Source organism: Leptinotarsa decemlineata, unplaced genomic scaffold (assembly GCF_025532065.1).
Source record: "Leptinotarsa decemlineata unplaced genomic scaffold, Ldec_3_MD MMD2_P_RNA_scaffold_2, whole genome shotgun sequence".
NCBI classification, from domain to species: Eukaryota; Metazoa; Arthropoda; class Insecta; order Coleoptera; family Chrysomelidae; genus Leptinotarsa; species Leptinotarsa decemlineata.
This window is the reverse complement of record NW_027412529.1, coordinates 5836709-5855930: the sequence shown is the minus strand read 5'-3', so window position 1 is coordinate 5855930 and position 19222 is coordinate 5836709. Positions and strand designations below refer to the sequence as shown.

At 35.8% G+C, this 19222-nt stretch overlaps 2 protein-coding genes across 2 annotated transcripts in view; both read left to right on the top strand.

Annotated features, from left to right (window-relative positions):
* Positions 1-19222, top strand: part of LOC141485495 (uncharacterized) — a 41134-nt gene that overhangs the window by 11179 nt on the left and 10733 nt on the right. The window lies entirely within an intron of this gene.
* On the top strand, positions 1132-12905 carry LOC111514793 (facilitated trehalose transporter Tret1). The gene is made up of 2 exons (XM_023171035.2): positions 1132-1371; positions 8780-12905. Exons 1-2 carry the CDS (start codon positions 1275-1277, stop codon positions 10174-10176), a joined length of 1494 nt encoding a protein of 497 aa, XP_023026803.1. The 5' UTR covers positions 1132-1274; the 3' UTR covers positions 10177-12905.

Here is a 19222-nt window from a genome sequence, read left to right as displayed (position 1 = left end):
TTCTGGCAGTTTTGATTCCCAAATTTATTGAAGTTACTCTCACTGCATAACATCCAGGACAAATTTTACTTTTAAGTTGTTCAATATGCTCAATAAATTTTAGCTTGTCAATGTGAATACCTAGATATTTAGGTTGTGTCTCGTTCTTGATCACTAAGTTATCACCAAATGACAGGTCATCAAGAGCACATCTAAATGATAAAATGTTTGTTTTAGTGATATTGAAGTATAGCAAATTAGCATCACACCACTCTTTGATTTTTTTCATATCATAACTTATTAGCAGGGCTTGCAAAAACCGCTTCTCAGAAGCTTGAAACACTGTTCCGAACCAGAAAACTGTACATACCTCAGCAACTTTTGATGCTTTATAAAGCTCAGATCAAGCCTTCTTTGGAGTATTGTTCCCATGTATGGAGCTTCGCCCCTAAGCATACCCTGAGTTTGCTGAATTCCATCCAGAAAAGGGCCATCTGCCTGTTTGAGAACACGAACATCACTTGCAACCTTAATAGCCTGGAATATCGAAAAAAGGTTGGAGATTTGTCTCCAACTTTCAAGTTACTTGACACATTTGATTCCACCAAGAGCGGTACCTTCATATCAGAAATACTTGACGGGCTGTGGCTGCTCGTCGTTTTGAGGTTCATCTCAGTACACCTCTTACTTCACTGTTCAAGAACTCTTTCACGTGTAGAACTGCGCTCGAGTGGAATAAACTTTCTGAGAAAGTTTTTTCAAATAGAGTTAATCCACAGCGATTCAAGTCCAATGTGAATCGCTACTTTCGCACAGGCACCGCTCGTAGAGCGCCTTAAGGCGCTCTCTCAGTGCTTGTGTTTCGTCCTTAACAAAAAAGACTCAAACTGAAAAAAAATTAATATTTATTAGGAAATGTATCCAAGCGAAGCAAGGACTTACCTTTGAGTTCGCAGCTGATTTGCTAATAAAGGTCACCTGTCACCTTTGAATTTCGTTCAATTTGAATACAAGATTATTTTTTAGTTGTGAAGTTTAATGACGTGCCCATGATAAAGGAGTAGATATTACTTCGTTTTGAGTTTTTCAACAATGACTGCTAATTAGCTGTTCATAATTGGCTCAGTAAGTCATTACCAATATTCAACGTGATATTTGCTTAGTTGTCGTGGTAAAACATTTGATGCCGATCAATTCATAGATCATGCTCCAAACAAAAAATATCACTCGTTGTGACTTTCCTCATTAGATGTATATAGTTTATCTCAAACTTACTGAAAATCTCTAGAGAGGATATGACTCCTGATCATAGAAATGAATTGCCACTGGTTGAGGAAGATGAAGAACTAAAAGAAAGCAGAGAGTGGCCACAAATTCTGGCAATTCTGATTGGTAAGTGTGATTGAGTCAATTTAATTTTCAAATATACAGAGTGGCAATTTAAATCGTACCTCAAGGTAGAAAGGCCAAGGAGAGATTTTTTGGTAACACATTTAATACGTGGGAAAGGGAAGTTTTGGCTTTCTAATTCGCCATGTTTATAGAAAAAAAAGTCATTATTTACTGTCACCGACGACATCACTGGATGTAACCTTTTTCTGAAATAAAGTAGTAATTTTTTCAATGAATTGACTGCTTTATCTTGTAATGTTATCCAGATTGGTGGTGATGAGGCAAGTTTCTCATTTCGAAACAGTGGTTGTCCGCCATTGAGGATGACAGTGTTCCAAGTGAGTGACATTTTATCTCTTTCATATGCCATATTGTGTAGCAATCCTGTGAATGATATGTGATTCAATTCCGTAACGAATGTTCGGAGTACGAACTGAATAGCAAAACGTGTTTTTTGTATAATTCAATGTTCATGTAAAAGTAGTTGTTCCTAAGGTATTTTATGTTTCGTATAATTCAATGTTTATACAGAGAATTTCTTTAGTGTCTCCCCCCTTTTATTTTTTGAACGGGTCACCTCAAAAAATTGAAATTTGGGATAATGAAATTATTGCATGATTACTTTATTTTGAAGGGAAACTTTCAAGAAACTTCCAAGATGGCGACTGGGTGCCATCTGAGAAAAAAATTAAATGGAAAGGGAGGTTTTGTGACATACCGTTTTGAAGCTCCTGACGAATACTTCACAACCCTAGAATATGAAGTCAATATCTTCACCTACTACAAAATGGCGGAACATTTGAAAATTTCCTAAAGACAAACACATTATTATCGATATTTCTAGAAATATTCCTTTTCATCTGCCATATGGCAATTCCAACAACTCGATAAGGTTTGTTAAGTTATTTTTTGTTTAAAGAAACGACAAAAAATGTTAGTACGACAATGAACATCATGGTTCATTTAGAATATCCTTATTTATTTTTCGGTTTTACTAGTGGAAAGGTACCACGTCAACAATCTCTGAAAAGGTCAACTCTCGTCCATTGGAAAAAAAATTGAAGCGATTTTTATTTACGGCGTAACTTCCACGAGACCGAAAGGATTTTCAGTGAACGTTTTCCGAATCGTCCTATCTGTAGAAAATATTTGAGGGAACTTGTATCCAAATTCACAACTACCGGTAGTGTAAATAACAAAAAGCCCCCAGGTCATCCGTCCATTCAGGAAGAACAGCAAGTGCAAATAACACAACACAACAAAAAAATATTTTTTGAATGTTTCCTACACTAAATTAGTCGATTTCTACTAATTTTGGGGTGATAAAAACGAAAATAACAATGAAAAATTTTTATTAGCTCTGGTTTTTGAGATACACAGTACTTAATCTTAAAGAGTAGTTATACTATACGTGAAAAGTGAAAGTACATAAAACAATATTGTTATGTTTCTTTTAGAATATTTTAAGTACAAAATTAATAAAAAAAACATTATTCTTAGTGTTTTGACAAATAAAAGAAGTTTGTACCACTAAATTTCAATTAAGTCCATCCGATTCATTGTAAGATCGCTGTCGTTTAGCTTGTCTTTTATAAAACACTTCCGGAGCATCCCTACACACAGACCAGCAGTAGTCTGCAAGCATTGCTTCATTCCAACGGCCCTGATATCTCTGTTCCATTAAGGCAATGTCTTGATGGAATCTTTCTCCATGTTCGTCACTCACAGCTCCACAGTTTTGTGGGAAGAAATTAAGATGAGAGTGAAGAAAATGAATTTTTAAGGACATGTTGCATCCAAGTTGGTGGTAAGCTTGAAGAAGCTCTTTAACCAATGCTGTGAAGTTATCATCTCTTTTGTTACCTAAAAACCCATGTACAACCCCCTTAAAGGCTTCCCAGGCTCTTTTTTCATTTCCTGTTAAAATCATGTCAAAAGCAGGATCATTTACGATTTCACGGATTTGAGGCCCAATAAAGATGCCTTCCTTGACTTTAGCATCACTCAACCTGGGAAACTTTGCTCTCAAGTACTTAAAAGCTTGTCCTTCCTGGTCCATGGCCTTCACAAAGTTTTTCATTAGTCCCAACTTAATATGTAATGGGGGAAGGAGAACATCCTTAGGATCTACAAGAGGCTCGTAAACTACATTTTTCTCATTAGGGTTTAGGTCTCGTGTAGGCCAGTTCATTTTTTTATAGTGTGATTTTCTATCCCGACTGTCCCACAGACACAAAAAACAACAGTACTTGGTGAACCCTAATTGCATTCCTAGGAGTATAGCAATGACTTTCAGATCACCACAGATGTGCCACTTGTGTTGTTCATATTTGATTGATTGGAGAAGTGTTTTCATATTTATATACGTTTCCTTCATGTGAACTGCATGACCTATAGGAATAGAGGGTAGCTGATTTCCATTATGCAGAAGTACAGCTTTTTAGCTTAGTTTTGAAGAGTCTATAAACAGTCTCCATTCAGATGGAGTGTGATCCAAATTCAAGCAGTCCATCAAACCATTAACATCAGAACAAACTACGAGGTTTTCTTTTTTCTCAAAAAAAGAAGCAAATCTTTTTGACGCTGTCTGTACTGAGATATTTTCACATCATGTTTTAGAAGATTCCACTGTTGTAGTCTTGACCCTAACAGCTCAGCCTTTTCCTTAGACAAGCGAAGATCTCTTATAAAGTCACTCAACTCTGCTTGACTAATTCTGTGCGGATCACTAGACCTATCTTACCTCAAAATCAGGGTCATAGGATGTAGAAGGATGGGTTGCTCCTTCTAAACAGTCTTCATCACCTTCCTCTAAAATTTCATAGTTTTGGGGTGGAGAAGGGACTGGCAAATTGTCTGAGTGTGGTACAGGCCGAAGAGCAGATGGGAGATTAGGGTATTTAACCGTTCCTCTTTTCTTCATAGATAAACCTTGCTTAATGGGAGGAGTTAAGCAGAAATAACAGTCGTCTGTATGATTGGTAGGCTAACGCCAAACCATAGGTACTGCAAAAGCCATTGCCCGGTTTTTATTTTTCAGCCACTCTCGCAATATGACGGAACAAGAATTACAACATATATGAGGAGCCCATGATTTATCTTGGTCCCCAACTTTCACACCAAAATAATGTTCATAGGCTGTCTTAACGATAGGTGTCATTTTACGTTTCTGAGCCTTAAATGCTATTTCACCACATATATAGCAAAAGCTATCGACAGAATTCACACACTTTCGAGGCATTTCAGATCAGCACTTAAATTAATTTAAAAATCAACTTCACACGATAATTTCAATAGCAACCACGTACGTACAATTGACAAACTCACATAGGTTATGTTTACTACTTAAGAACAGCTGATGAGAGGGGTGTTATGTAAACAAACATGTGTACCAACTGTTGGTGATGAAATATTTCATTTGTTGAAAACTCAATATACATATATATATAATATAATGATACTATATCTTGAAAACAAGAGCTAATATATAATTTTTATGGTCACTTTCGGTTTTAACACGTGGAAATACATTAAAATCATCTAATTTCAACCCCGAAACAAAAACTTTGTTGTGTTGTGTAATTGGTGAGATGGTAGTAAATCCTGAACAGTCTACTTATTCCGTCGCGAATGTTTGTGAGGTGTCTGCTTAAACTCTGTGGAGACTTTTGAATGGTACACCAATTAATTAACTGAAGATGGCCCTGATCGAAGGGCAGAATTCTATGAAATCATGACGGAAACCAATGTAAGCCATCCTACCTATCTCCACAATATTTGTTTTAGTGACGAATCTACATTTTTTTAAACGGCAAGTTCACATACAAAATTGCTGTTATTGGAGTTACACTAACATTCACGTTTTCCGGGAAACACATACCCAATATCCAGATAAAATTAACGTTTGGGCAAGAATATTGGGAAACCATACTGTAGGACCTCTATTTATTGATCAAAATTTAACAGAGAAACTGTATAGATATCGTATTCCAACAAGATCGAGCACCACCACGTTACTCCAGACAAGTAAGAAACTATTTGGATAGTACTTTTCCCGGTCATTGATTGGCCGTCGAGGTCCTACAGAATGGCCATCCCGCTCGCCAGATTTGACACCTTTGGACTTTTTTTATGGGGCTATTTGAAGCTAAAGGTGTATGAAACTAAACAGGCTTCAATATTGGATATACGGCAGAGAAGAATAAATATTTGTAGAGATACTGACATTCGAAAATGTTCGGCGTGAAATATCGGATACGCTGTTCATATGTCAAGAAGTTCAAGGGAACCATTTCGAGCATCTTCTGAACTGACCTCATATTATGTATATAGTTAAATGTCAATGTATTCAGGAAGATATTGACATTATATTCTAGGGTTGTGAAGCATTTGTTAGGAGCTTCAAAAAGATGTGTAACAAGACCCCCCTTTCCATTCAATTTTTCCCCCGATGGCACCCAGTCGCCATCTTGAAAGTTTCATCGGTCAGTTTCATTTCAAAATGAAGTATTCATGCATTAATTTAATTATCTAAAATTTCAATTTTTCAAGTTGACTCGTTCAAAATATAAAAAAAGGGACGACATTAAAGAAATGCATTATATGAAAGGACTTTTTCTTTCAGTTTGTGCCTGAAAGTTACTTCTTTGCATGAAGTACTCATTTTTGTATGAAGTTTATTTCGAAATAAATTTTTTCGGAAGATTTTTTTTTTGCAGATGGAGAACTAGAAAGCTAAGACTTTTCTTTCCTAAAAATTAATCGCTCCTGAAAACAAACTCCTTTCAATTTATTCATCATGTATATTTGTAATCTTTAGCGAAAAATTAATCTATTGAAAAAACGTTTTCCACATCTGACCAAAAGTACTTTCTCTCAACGTTGCGACGTTTCTTTGCTGTCCATCCTCCATCAGTATAAGTGCAAACACCTGCAAATGAGATTAGAATTAGTGAAAGTACTGTAAATGCGGATTACTTCCAACCAACTTTGATAGAATGTTGCCTGGATTACAACCACCCTATTTTATACTCCTTTTTTGGGTTTATAATCTTTCACAATCTGTAAAAATAAAAACTAATAGGCTGGGTCACAAGATCCTTTTTTTTGGAACTTCACCGAAAATTGTGATCCAGGGCTCATTTAATTCGGAATAACCTCTAGCAACTTTTTGAAAAATTTCGAGCGGGGTTTGAAAAAATTGCAAAAGTTATAAATAATTTAGTTAAAAAAAGGGGTATTGGTTTTTTGCAAATATCTCGAAAAACATTAAAGATGTCCGGATTTTGAAAAAGGATCCTTAAAGAAAAGGGAGTTCTCACGGAACTCTACCACCAATATTTATAATTTTAATTTGGAGGCGAAAATAGCGCTAAAAGCTGGCGAAGCGCGTCCTGCATGTGCTGACTGATACGGACCTTTGAACAATAAAAATTATTTTAACCCATTACATATCATTATTAAGAAAAAAAGTCACATATGTTCTAGACACTTGAATGAACGAAAATCCATGGAAAACAATTTTTCCCGTGATTATTTTATTAGATATACTTTAGTTAATTTACTAATTTGTACAAGTTTTAAATATACATAAGAACCCTGATCATTTTTAAACTAAAAACCTGATTTTTTTTTCACTTCTTGGAAAAAAAAGAAAAGAAGAAAGATTCTCTGGATTGTATGGGCGTTCACGCCTACTTGCAAATTTTCAAAATATGTGTGGAGTTTATGTATTTTGTGTTCTAAGATATTTTAGTTTCTACCTTTTTAAGACTATAGAAATATTGATGATGCTTCTTCGAAAACACATGTATTGTAATACCTACTGAATTTGTTATTACAGTGGCTGCAAAAATCTATAAAACTGTCCGTATTTGAAAAATGAAATTGATAATGAAATCGAATAGACGAAACGTCGCATCGCAAATTTGTTTTATGTCAGATTATACCAAATATGAAACAGTATTGAAGGTTCCTCCGCCTTTTTCTGAATCATTCGAAATGGAGGGGAAAAAGACAAAAAAAAATTAAATTTGGCAATCTTATATGGATGTTGGCAAATATTTCAAAAACAACCACTAATAGATAGATGTCTAGATAGATAGATAGATAGATAGATTTGATAAAGCTTTCAATTTAAACAATTGATAAAACTCAAGTCATAAAAATGATTACATTAGCATTACAAATATGACTTAATAAATAAAAGCACTTGGTATAAGTAAATACAATGAGTATATGAAAATTACAGAAACAAATAAGTGAATATCACAGAAAAAGATTGATGAGTAGAATGTAATATGTAATATTCAAGTTACTAGGAAGCTTAAATTTTATACAGACTGAAAATAGTCATTTGTCCATGAATTCTTATAATGAACTAGTACTATATTCTGTATCGCTGCTGTTCCAATGTTTTGACAGAATCAGAATCAACGAACTTGGGCGTGCTTTCAAAAAATTGTTCTACAGCGCCATCTAGTGGCGAGTTACAGAAAAAAATTGATAGCCCAAAAACCTTCTCTATGAAAAATTACATATACATGGCAAGTTTTATCACGATCGGTTGAGCGATGTAGAAGTATATCACTTACCAACCAACCAACCAACCAACCAACCAACATCCATTTTTATATATTAGATATAGTTCAATGTCACACAACAGATCGAAAACACGTTTTTTAAAAATTTGTAGTGTCCGATCTTCTTTGATACTCAAGGGTAAATGGTTGTAGAATTTAATGCGGCCCATGCTCTGTGTTTTTCAATAAATGTATAGGAACAATATAATTGGATTTCTGTCGTCGGAAGGAATACTCATGTCTATATTTGTCATCTTCAAAATTCGATTTGTTCTCGTTTACAAAAAGTACACAAACATAAATATATATAGCATATTCAGTAACCCTTGAAGGTACCACGACAATTGTCTGTGTAATTCATATTGAACATTGTTTTCAATGTACGTTTCTATATTATGAAAATATGTTCCAGTTGTTTACTCCCTCCCCATACTAATATTCCATATTGCAGCAGAGAATAAACAGTCACATAATATGCCGTTTTCAGTACATCGATTTTCAAGTGACTTCTCACCACTCGAATTGCATAACACTTATTTGCTAGTTTTTTTTTTGCAAAATAGTCAATATATACCTCATAATTCAGTTTATCATCTATATAAATTCCTAACAATTTTGTACTCGTTGAAATATCTTGTCTTCACTACTGAGCTGAAAATACTAATATTCTCTATCTAAAAATAGATTATTCTGGATATCGAAAATATGCTTCACTTTTGTGACATTCTAAAATCTTTGATAAAAACTTTTGGTCGAGTCGTGGAAAATTGTTTAAGTTTACTTTTTTCTCAGTACAACACTACAACAGATAAACTTAATTTTTTCAGGTTCTCTGACATCTCTAACAGTTGGAATTTTTCAAGCCTGGCCGTCTCCATATTTACTAAAACTTTCCAAAGATAAAGAAAACTACAACATAAGTGAAAATGAAGCCTCATACCTGCCAATGATTAATCCAATCGCTTCAGTAATCTTCTCACCATTTGCCTCCATATTATGCGATGCCATCGGAAGAAAGAAGGTCTTGCTGCTGACAGCATTTCCTCATGCACTAGCTTGGATTCTGAACGCTTCAACTAACAAAGTTTACCTGTTTTACCTAGCGAGATGTTTGATAGGGATGTCAGAATGTATGATATACCTTGCAATGCCTATGTACATTGGGGAAATATCTACCCCCAAAGTGAGAGGTACATTTGGTAATACATTAACTTTTTCAATTTTTTTTGGAAGTTTGTTGATGACGGTCTTAGGAAGTTACGTAAGCGTCAAAGAAAGTTCGTACATTTGCGTAACGTTACCGATTATATTCTTCTTCTCGTTTCTGTTCATGCCTGAATCGCCTTATTACTATTTGATGAAACACAGATATGAAGATGCGAAGGTGTCCTTGAGAACTCTTTCGGGGAAGAAGAATGTGGACAGACATTTTGTTACTCTTAAAGCCCTCGTGAGAAGACAAATGTCGGAATCAGGAACCTGGACAGACCTTTTCACAGTTCATAGCAATAGAAGAGCCCTGATTAGCTGTACGTATCTGAGGGTTTCCCAAGTTCTTGGTGGGTTCATGGTGTTCTTCAACTTCACGCAGTATATTTTTGAGAAATCTGGAAATTCTGGTGTGTCTCCACAAGTATCATCTATCATATTCATGAGTTTATGTGTATTTTTCAACTTCTGCGCAAGTCTAACTGTTGATAGGCTTGGCAGGAGATTATCTTTCATGGCTTCTGTGGGGGCGTGTGCCATAGTTCTGTTCTTGGAGTCTCTTTATTTTTACTTGGACAAAGAAGTTACCGGTGTGGACGTTAACAGTATTAAATGGTTCCCGCTAGTTGGGCTTCTTCTCTATATAATTTTTTCTTCGTTTGGAATTGCGGTTGTCCCTACATTGTTGTTGGGCGAACTGTTCTCCACTAGTATCAAAGCAAAAGGTCTGACCATGATGATGATGATATCTGCTGCATCAATGTTTTCTGGAAATTATATTTTCTACACCATGAGTTCCGCATTTGGCCTGTATGCTCCCTTATTGTTTTTCTTCTGTATCAATTCGGTCTCCTTTGTATTTTCCTTTTATTTGATACCTGAGACGAAGGGAAAAACCCTGGAAGAGATTCAACAGTCGATGAAGAAAAAAAAAAATGGAACAGTCAAGGAAAACCTTAACCTACTGGGTGTATCGCCGACGTTGGTCTTGAGCAATTCAACATTCAAAAGTTGAGGAATTCAAACCCCGCCGTTTAATGTGGATTTAAATATTCAAAAATGTTTCTGGAACTATTTTTGATATTTTGAAATTCCACAGTTTACCTTTTTTTATGGACAAAACACAAGCACTACAGGAAAATCCTTAAGGCGCTCTCTAAGAGCGGTGCCTGTGTGAAAGTAGAGATTCACATTGGATTTGAATCGCTGCAGATTAAATCTATTTTGAAAAACTTTCTCAGGAAGTTTATTCCACCTAAACGTAGTTCTCCAAATGAAAGAGTTCTTAAACAGTGAAATTCGAGGGGTACTGAGTTGAACCTCAAAACGATGAGCAGCCTCAGTCCGTCGCGTATTTTTCATATGTACCGCTCTTGGAGGAATCAAATGTGCCAAGTCACTTGAACACTTCCCGTGAAAGTATCTATAGAAGAGACACAAATCCCAATCTTTCTTCGATGTTCCACACTATCAATGTTGCAAATGATATTCGCGTCTACAGTCAGGTGGATGGCTCTTTTCTGGATGGAATTCAGCAGCTTCAGGGTATGCTTAAGGGCGGAGCTCCTAAGCATACTCCAAAGAAGGTCTGATCTGAGCTTCATGAAACATCAAAATTTGCTGGGGTGTGTACAGTTTTCTGGTTCGAATCAGTGTTCTGAGCTTCTGATGCTTTTCCAGCGTCATGATTGTGCCAAGACATATTGGTGTCCATTTGAACCCCCAACGAACTTATCGAAGCAGAAAGCGAAATTGTCTGTTCTGACATTATTATATCCGGTTCGGAGACATTTATCTTTTTGAAGAAAACCGATGTCTTCTAGATCCTCATTAACCCTTTATCGGTTTTTGACACCATATGGTTACAATATTTTTTTAATCCCTTAATGGGCAAGACAGTAGAGAAGCTTATTAAAATGTTCAAATCGCAGAAAATGATTCAAAATAACTCACTGACTTCCTTGAAAGTGTCAGTATATCCATATTGATAGTAGTTATCCGACTGAAGGTTGTAACCATATGGTTACAATGACCACTAAATTGGCATTGCTCCTCAAACGTATCTAATTCATTATGTATACATTTCTGATAGCTTAAGATTTTCAGTAGATTGAAATACATATTCATATAATTTATTTTTCACACATTTTAACATATAATAATTTTATTTTTTTGTATGAAATATTTTAAAACAGTTCTTCATGCCAGTTAGACATAATCTTGAATCACATTTTTCGCACTTCAGGCGGCTTGTACCGTTTACACAGGGCCTGCATCTCTCCTTGCTTGTGTGTATTGGCCAATGAGCATATGAATCAGTCCTTGACGCAGAATCCGGTCTGTCAGAAACCAGACGATGTATAATTGGTACCCCAATGTCAAAGCTGGGTCGACCTCTTCTGGCTTCCTTTCCGCAACGAGACAAACCCATCGCAACCTCCAACCTAAACCGTTTGAGAGGTATATATTTTTGGTTCAAAGCTGCACAATCCACATCTAAAAGATATGCAAATATAGGAAAATACCATCTTTTTACTTTGTGAGGTGTTCTATAAAGACCCATGAGAGCATTAGCTGCATCAACACCACCCATATGTTTATTATATTATTTGACGATTGCTGGACACTTGATATCTGTTTTTGTCCTCGTATTTTCATTGTCTATCTTCACAGTGTCTATGCGGGCTCATTTCACTACAATAATGCCTTTGTCTTTATCCCTTGTTTCTGTAGAACTTTGTCAATTTCTATCAGGCAACCAGCAATTCTATTGGCTCGTAGTGTTCCCAGGCTATTTATTTTCATTTCATCCTTGAGATACAAGAAGAGTGGCAGCGTAGCGAAATAGTTATCAAAATATAGAGCCGATTTGCTTGGATCATGCAATTTTTTTGCTAAAGCAATTACAGTTGCAGCTCCAAAACCCAAGTCAAACTCGTTCACAGTAATTTCATTCGTAGTTCCCTTCAAAACATCAAAGGTACTCGAACCTTGGTAGGGAATAAAATCTAATATATATCCTCTTACACCAGCAATAACAAAAAATTTATACCCCCATTTATGGGGTTTATTTTATATATACTAACGGAGATATCCCGCACGAGTACCCTTATAAGCGACTATCGTCTCGTCTACAGAGTACTGATTTTCAGTGTGGAATTTTCGAATTAAAGGGCGGATTTTGAAATACCTGTTCGTTGTGTTACCAGATAGATTTTCATTATTGTTGAAGTGAATATTACGTCTCAATTTCTTGAAACGTTTGGCTGACATCAAACTTGCTATCTGCTCAATTCGGGTGTGATTTGCCCAATAGTCTTCGAAAGACGGAAGATCTATTATTCCCATCAACAATAGTATGGATAAAAAATCGGTTATTTCCTTGGCATTGGTGTCTATGGATTTACCAGTTAGTTGTGTACTATACAGGTTAGTCTGGTCGATTATATCATTCATTATGTCAAAAGAGAAGAGTTTGGTGAAATACTCGATTGGAGCTGGTATCTCTTCATTTGTATCCGGAACGAAATATGTGTTGATCATTTCACATTAAACTTCCTTTGTCCAGCTGAAAGTTGGTTCTTTTTTTTCTTCTCCTTTTTTTTGCTGTTGGTTCCTCTATCTCTGCGTCCTCTTCGTCGAAATTTTGTTCAAGTCCAGATATATCTCCCTCATCTGATTCATTATATGCTGAAAAAAAATCTATTATCAACTCCCCACTTCCTTATATTATGATGGTTACCTGAAGTGAGATCCATAACTTGCTTCATTTTGGTTTGAATTTGGAACAATGTTAGATTTTCCTCGTCGTCGGAACTATCACTTCCTGAAGTTGCAGTTACTGTTTGTCTAATTTTGTTTTCAATTTGCCTCATCATCGGAATTTCCAGAACCATCGGAAATATTAGGCAAAGGTGAAAGTTTGAATTTCTTCCTCCCATAAAATGAACATGAGGAAATTGTTCCAAGATTTTTCATGAATATATATTTCGAAACCTAGATGAAACACTTTCTTAGTATGGGCAATGTAACCATATGGATACGCATATTTCAAAGTCAACATTGCTTCTATATTCGTGTAAATTGGATCGGAAACAAATAAACAACATATTACCTGATTCTTTCACAAAACAGCAGTGACATTACAGACATAAAATTACTATGGTTTCAGTAGGAATTGTAACTTTTATACGACTGTCACACATAACCTCTAACGCTGCAGCGCTACCAACAGGCATAACCTCGTAAAAACACACATTTCGATTGGCGCGAAAACCAACCCGCTCTTTTCCCTCCACAAAAACAACGTAACTATATGGTAACGTAGCCCGCGACACGTCAAACGGCATGGATATGATTTGGGAGGGTCTTGAAATTGACGTGACCATATGGTTACGTTGACCATCAAACAACATAAAAATATTCAGGGAGTCGCCCGATAAAGGGTTAAGATATGCAACCTCATGCTGCCGATGAAGACGTGCATTCGCAAAAAAATGTTAAAATTTGGAAAACGAACATCATCAATGTATCAGGACTGCTACAACGCATATGCAACAGTCGAAATTTGCGATCACACAAGAAGAAGATCATCACTAAAGAATCACGAGAAAAATTAGGAAAACTTATGTCGAAATGAATCGTACTCGATTGAAAATGTAAATGGAATCTTGAATTCGCCTTCAGAGCATTTTTCCAATTGTTTTGATAACTCTCAGAAATTAATTCAAACATTTTTCAATCGAAGCAATTTTTTGTATTTTTTGAAAATATACCCCTTTCAATTCAAACAAGTTTCCTATGGCTGGGATTGAATCAAATGAGCGTATAAGTACTGTTATCGATGACAGTACTTATACGCTTTTCAAATGATTGAATTCTCATACAAAACATAACGTGAAATGTATGACTATTTGTCACTTTTACAATTTTGTATACATGTCAAATAGGACATATAATGAAGAAACATTTAATGTAATGACATTATTGTAAACTCTTTATTTGCAAGACTGTGGTATGGAACTCATTCCATGCAACAGGTGGGATCACCTTAAGAGATGTTTTCATCAGTAGATTAAAAAAGTATACGTGTAGTTGGTATTTGTACAATAAAACACTCATAGATATATAAATTAATTATAACAATAGCGTATATAATTGATAAATCATCTTCAGTTGCACATAATTAATACACAAAGTATTACGTTTATTAATTAGTATACAATTTTTTTTTTGTTACTGTTTCATCTGTGGTTATATTTTTTTGTAAAGTTATATTAAGTTGTTTCAAAAGTTTTGTAAGGTTTTAGTTTACAATATATAGTAAAAAGACTTAGACATCTTAGCTATAATATGTATGAACTCAGGGATATACTCACAAACAAAATCTTAATTATTGTTTACAAATCTCTTGTTGAGTCAGTTATACGATATTGTATCACAGTGTGGGGTGGAATGTTTGAGAATGTGCCAAATATTGTACAGGTGCTCCAGAATACAGTTTTGAAAATACTTAATGTTGAAAAACTCTATTCTGAAACTAATCTGCTTGGTATAAAAAGTTTGTATGCCCACCAGTGCCTTATATGGATATACTCAAACTATATCAATTTTTCTAAGGCAAATACAAAGTACACCAGAAATGTACATAATTTTTCCATTGATATACCCCTTTACAAAAAAAGTCATACCCAACGTTCAGGCTACTATTTCGCTCCAAAACTGTATATAAGTATAAAAAAATACAAAAGAATTCATAATTGTAAATAATACTGTTTATAAGGAGTTTATTCAAACATACCCAATAACCCAGAAATATCACTGAGTACATTTTCTAATCTTCCAATGTGTCTTTCAGTGTATGTGTACCTTCTGATATTATGTAAACCTAGATGTATAGATAATTATAGGTACTTATTCTCATAAAATATACCAGCTTCCTCTGTCTATTCACTAATTCAACTGCAACAGTTATTTAATCTTTTATTACTTTTGTGCCTGACGGAAGCACATTACAAGCCACCGGCGCTTAGGCTGCTTTCCTCAAACTCCAAGTGGTCCTAACCATAATATTAATAAATTGTATATTAACATATTCCAAATAAATTGAATTGAATTGAATTGAATGAGTCTAGTTCAACTGTAACATTTCAAAGAATACTCGTTCAATAAAATCGAAATAGGCGCTATTCGAGTCAGTGCACTTTTGTCAACGTAACACAAGTCGATTTATTCCGTCAACATAAAAATTGTGTACTCGGGATTCGATGAAGTCAACGAAGGCCGTTATTGTCTGGTCCTGATTGGCGAAGGTTCTACCGGTGAGAAACTTATCGAAGTGCTTGAAAAGACGGTAGTCGCTTGGCGAAAGGTCTGGGGAGTACGGTGGGTGAGGCAGAACTTCGACGCTCAATTCATTCAATTTTCGGACGGTGAAACGTGTGGATGGACGTTGCCGTTCTGTTGACAAAGTACAATGCTAAGTATGTATTGATAAATTATGGGGCATCAAACGAGAACCTTTTTTCACAACTGAGTATTCATGCAAGGATGCCTCTATCTCACAATATGTAACATGACGATCTTGCATTATCAGTTCACGCACTGCATCGATGTTTTGTTGTACAACCAATGACTAGTCATCGGTGAATCATCAATATGAATAAACCTCTGAAGAAGCCAGCCAAGCTGAACGTAGGATGCAGTTCCAAACTACGACGGCCTTCAAACCCGGATGAAAATAGTAACACTGAAACACTGCTTAAGACGCAAAGAATTTATCATCAATGTATATTCTTCAGGTAATAAAGTACCTAATTGAAGCAGTGTTCCATATTTTTTGAATTCATCGTGTTCACATACAACTCCAAGAAGTCTCTTTGAATTTGTTACATCAAATTATATAACAAAACAGGGAATGTTCAAAATAAATACATTTTTCACTCTTTGACTGACTAAATTAGAACACTGTTTAGGGGAAACAAACAGGCAGAAAGTCACAAATAAAACCATTGTCACTTTCCTGGACAGCCAGGCCACAGTATACTCATATACAGTAGTCCCACTTAGCGTCGGGCTTTTTGATGACACTAATGACATTTCTCCCTACTACAATCTCAACCAAAGCGTCTAAACACTGCTCAACATAACAATTATTCATATAAACTGCGCAAAAAAATACAGTTAATGAAAAAAAACCATGTTGGGAACCTGAGAAAATTGTACTAATCATAATTTTGCATTTGTGTAATATTCAAGTAACCCAGATCATTTGGACAATGATTAAATATGCTTCAAGTAGATTTTAAACATTCATGGGATCGGCAGATGTTCATATTCGGATGTGACAAAATATATTTTCATTTCAACATGAAAAAAAAGATGAAGAATGAGTTTTTTTATCGACCTTTTTTGGGTAATTGTTACCTTCCACAATCTGAAAAATATAAAAATTATAATGGAGAACTTTATACAAGTGTAGAAGGGCAAACTTTTTAGTGGACCCCGATAAGTTACTGCGTAAAAATCAAAGTATTTTTCACAAAGAAAAATATTCTATTTATCAGTAACTTGTCGTATTTAACAATTTTGCCTATCAAAAAAATTATTAGGAAATAATACTTATCTTTTACGTTTCGGAGGCCAAAATCTGCCTCCGTCTTCAGAAATGGATAAAAAATTTGAATATATTCGCAGTTATTCCTTTTTTGATAGCTTATTTCTTTACTTCTTCGACAGATGTCAAAGAAGTTTTGAAATATGAAATTATATCAATGTTGTTGATTGACAACTGAAACATTCGATGTAATACAAGGTACTCTCCGATATCAGTTTGTTGCCATTTCGCCACTATCCAAAATTTTCTTCAAGATGGGTAGCCAAGTACGGTCTATTTCTAAGGAGCTTACGTCTCTTAGAATGAGGCTCATTAGTAATCTTTATTGTCCTATTCCATTCCACCATTCCACCGTCTGATTTTAAAATGTGTTCTGATAATTTTGATCCTGTCAATTGTCTATTTTTTATATAATCTCGATGTTCATTCTCACGCACTTTCAATGGTCTTGAGGTTTCACCAATGTAACTTTTACCACAAGAACAAGGTATTTTATAAATACAATTTTTCAGATTGTGGAAGGTAACAATTATCCAAAAAAGTTCGATAAAAAAACTGATTTTTTCCTCCACAAAAAATGACTTTCGGTGAATAATGAAGAATGAGTTTTGTTATTCATGAACTATGTTACGAATCCATGCGAAATTTCTTTGTAGTAATTTTTGGGGCCAAATATAGCATATTAATTCATTGATTTGGGAATTCAAGATGGCGGACGAGTTTGCCGATTCGATTATATTAAGGGCCAATTATTAAAAATATTCCTAATTGAATTCATCACTCGAGATTTGAGAATCTGTAGAGCCTATTCTATTCGAATTATGTAGTACTATTTAGGACTTGAAGAAGTGAAAAAGTAATTGTGTAGTGTTCAACAAACAAATTTTTCAGTAGGTTGGGTGAAACCCAAGAAATTCGACAACTATGGAAGGGTTGCGTGCCTATCTTGAACTCGTCGTTTGCGCAGACCTGAGACTGCAACTCCTGGGTCTGCGTGTAGAAAATTCAAACCAAAAATCACCCGAAGTGGGATTACTGTATATAGTATACTGTGGCCAGGCGGCAATTTAAGCGCTCAGCTCATTTCAAGTCTCCTCAAGACTGGTGGCAAGCTGTCTGAGCACACTCAAGGAGCTAAGTACCCAAACTAGGGTCACTCTAGCTTGGGTAGTCGGACATGAGAGTCGCAAGGGCAGTGATGCGGACGATGTTCTAGCTCGTGAAGGCGCATCAAAGCCTATAATTGGACCAGAACCATTCTGCGAGGTAGCGAAAGCATGTATAACGACATCATAAACTCATGGATGCAAGCTAAATCGATAGATTGGTGGAATAGGCTCCCAGGAATGAGGCAGGCGAAACAGTTCATGAAGAAACCATCGCCCAGATTCACGGAAGACCTGCTAAACTACAATCGTAAAGTTGTAAGGGTAGTGGTGGGTCTACTAACGAGGCATAGCCGGCTCAGGAAAAATATGAACAACATGGCTCAGACAGAAAAAATCCCAATACAGGTTTTGTCAAGAAGAGGAAGAAACCACACCGCATGTGCTCTGTGAATGCGAAGAGATATCAAGGTTGAGACTTGCAAAATGCGGGGAAGAAAAACCAGAGGTTGCCAGAAGGGGTCAGTGTCAAGGCTATAGAGTCTCATCAAAGAGATCAAGCTAGACAATGAGCTCTAACAACCAGGGAACATCACAATAGATCTGAAAAAGTCGCAGTGAATCAGGCCATGGGCTAGCTCCCCGACAATCTAATCTAATCTGAGCCAGCCACTTGTGCTGGCGAAACGTTAAGGATTCAGTTCCAAACTATGACGGTCATCAATCCCGAATGAAGATATTAACAATGAAACACTGCTTAAGACGCAAGGAATTTATCATTGATATACATTCTCCACGTAATGAAGTACCTAATTGAAGCAGTGTTCTATATTTTTGGAATTTATCTTGTTCACATACAACTCCAAACATTCTTTTAAGATTTGTTATATCAAATTATATAACAAAACAGTGAATGTTCATAAAAATAAATACTACATTTTTCAATCTTTGACTGACTCAATTATGTACGCCTATGGAACAGCCACCTAAAAATTAAATATTACTTAGCTGCTCAAGGAAATGGATTTTAGGATACTAGGGAACCGCCCTGGCTCCGCACGGGTGCAATGCTGATACTAAATAACATATAAACGCGTGCGATGGCTGCTAATCATAAAGTGTTATAGGGCGAAGCGCAGCCTACGACGCGTTATTAATAGGCACGCGCCGCCGGTCCCAGGCCGGTATCGCCGCAACCGCTGTGTCCCTGTATTTTAAATGTGAATTATATCATGCCGCCACCAGAGAAGAAGCGAACTCAGCATCATCTCCTGACTCTGCAGAATTTACTTGTTTGCTCATTTGTTTTATTCAAGTCAGTCAGTAACTAGCATTCACAC

Bases quoted from the DNA above. Each gene is read 5' to 3' on its own strand.
- LOC111514793 (XM_023171035.2), top strand. From the start codon at position 1,275: ATGACTCCTGATCATAGAAATGAATTGCCACTGGTTGAGGAAGATGAA. The intron at 1,372-8,779 runs GTAAGTGTGATT...TAATTTTTTCAG, and splicing joins AATTCTGGCAATTCTGATTG to GTTCTCTGACATCTCTAACA.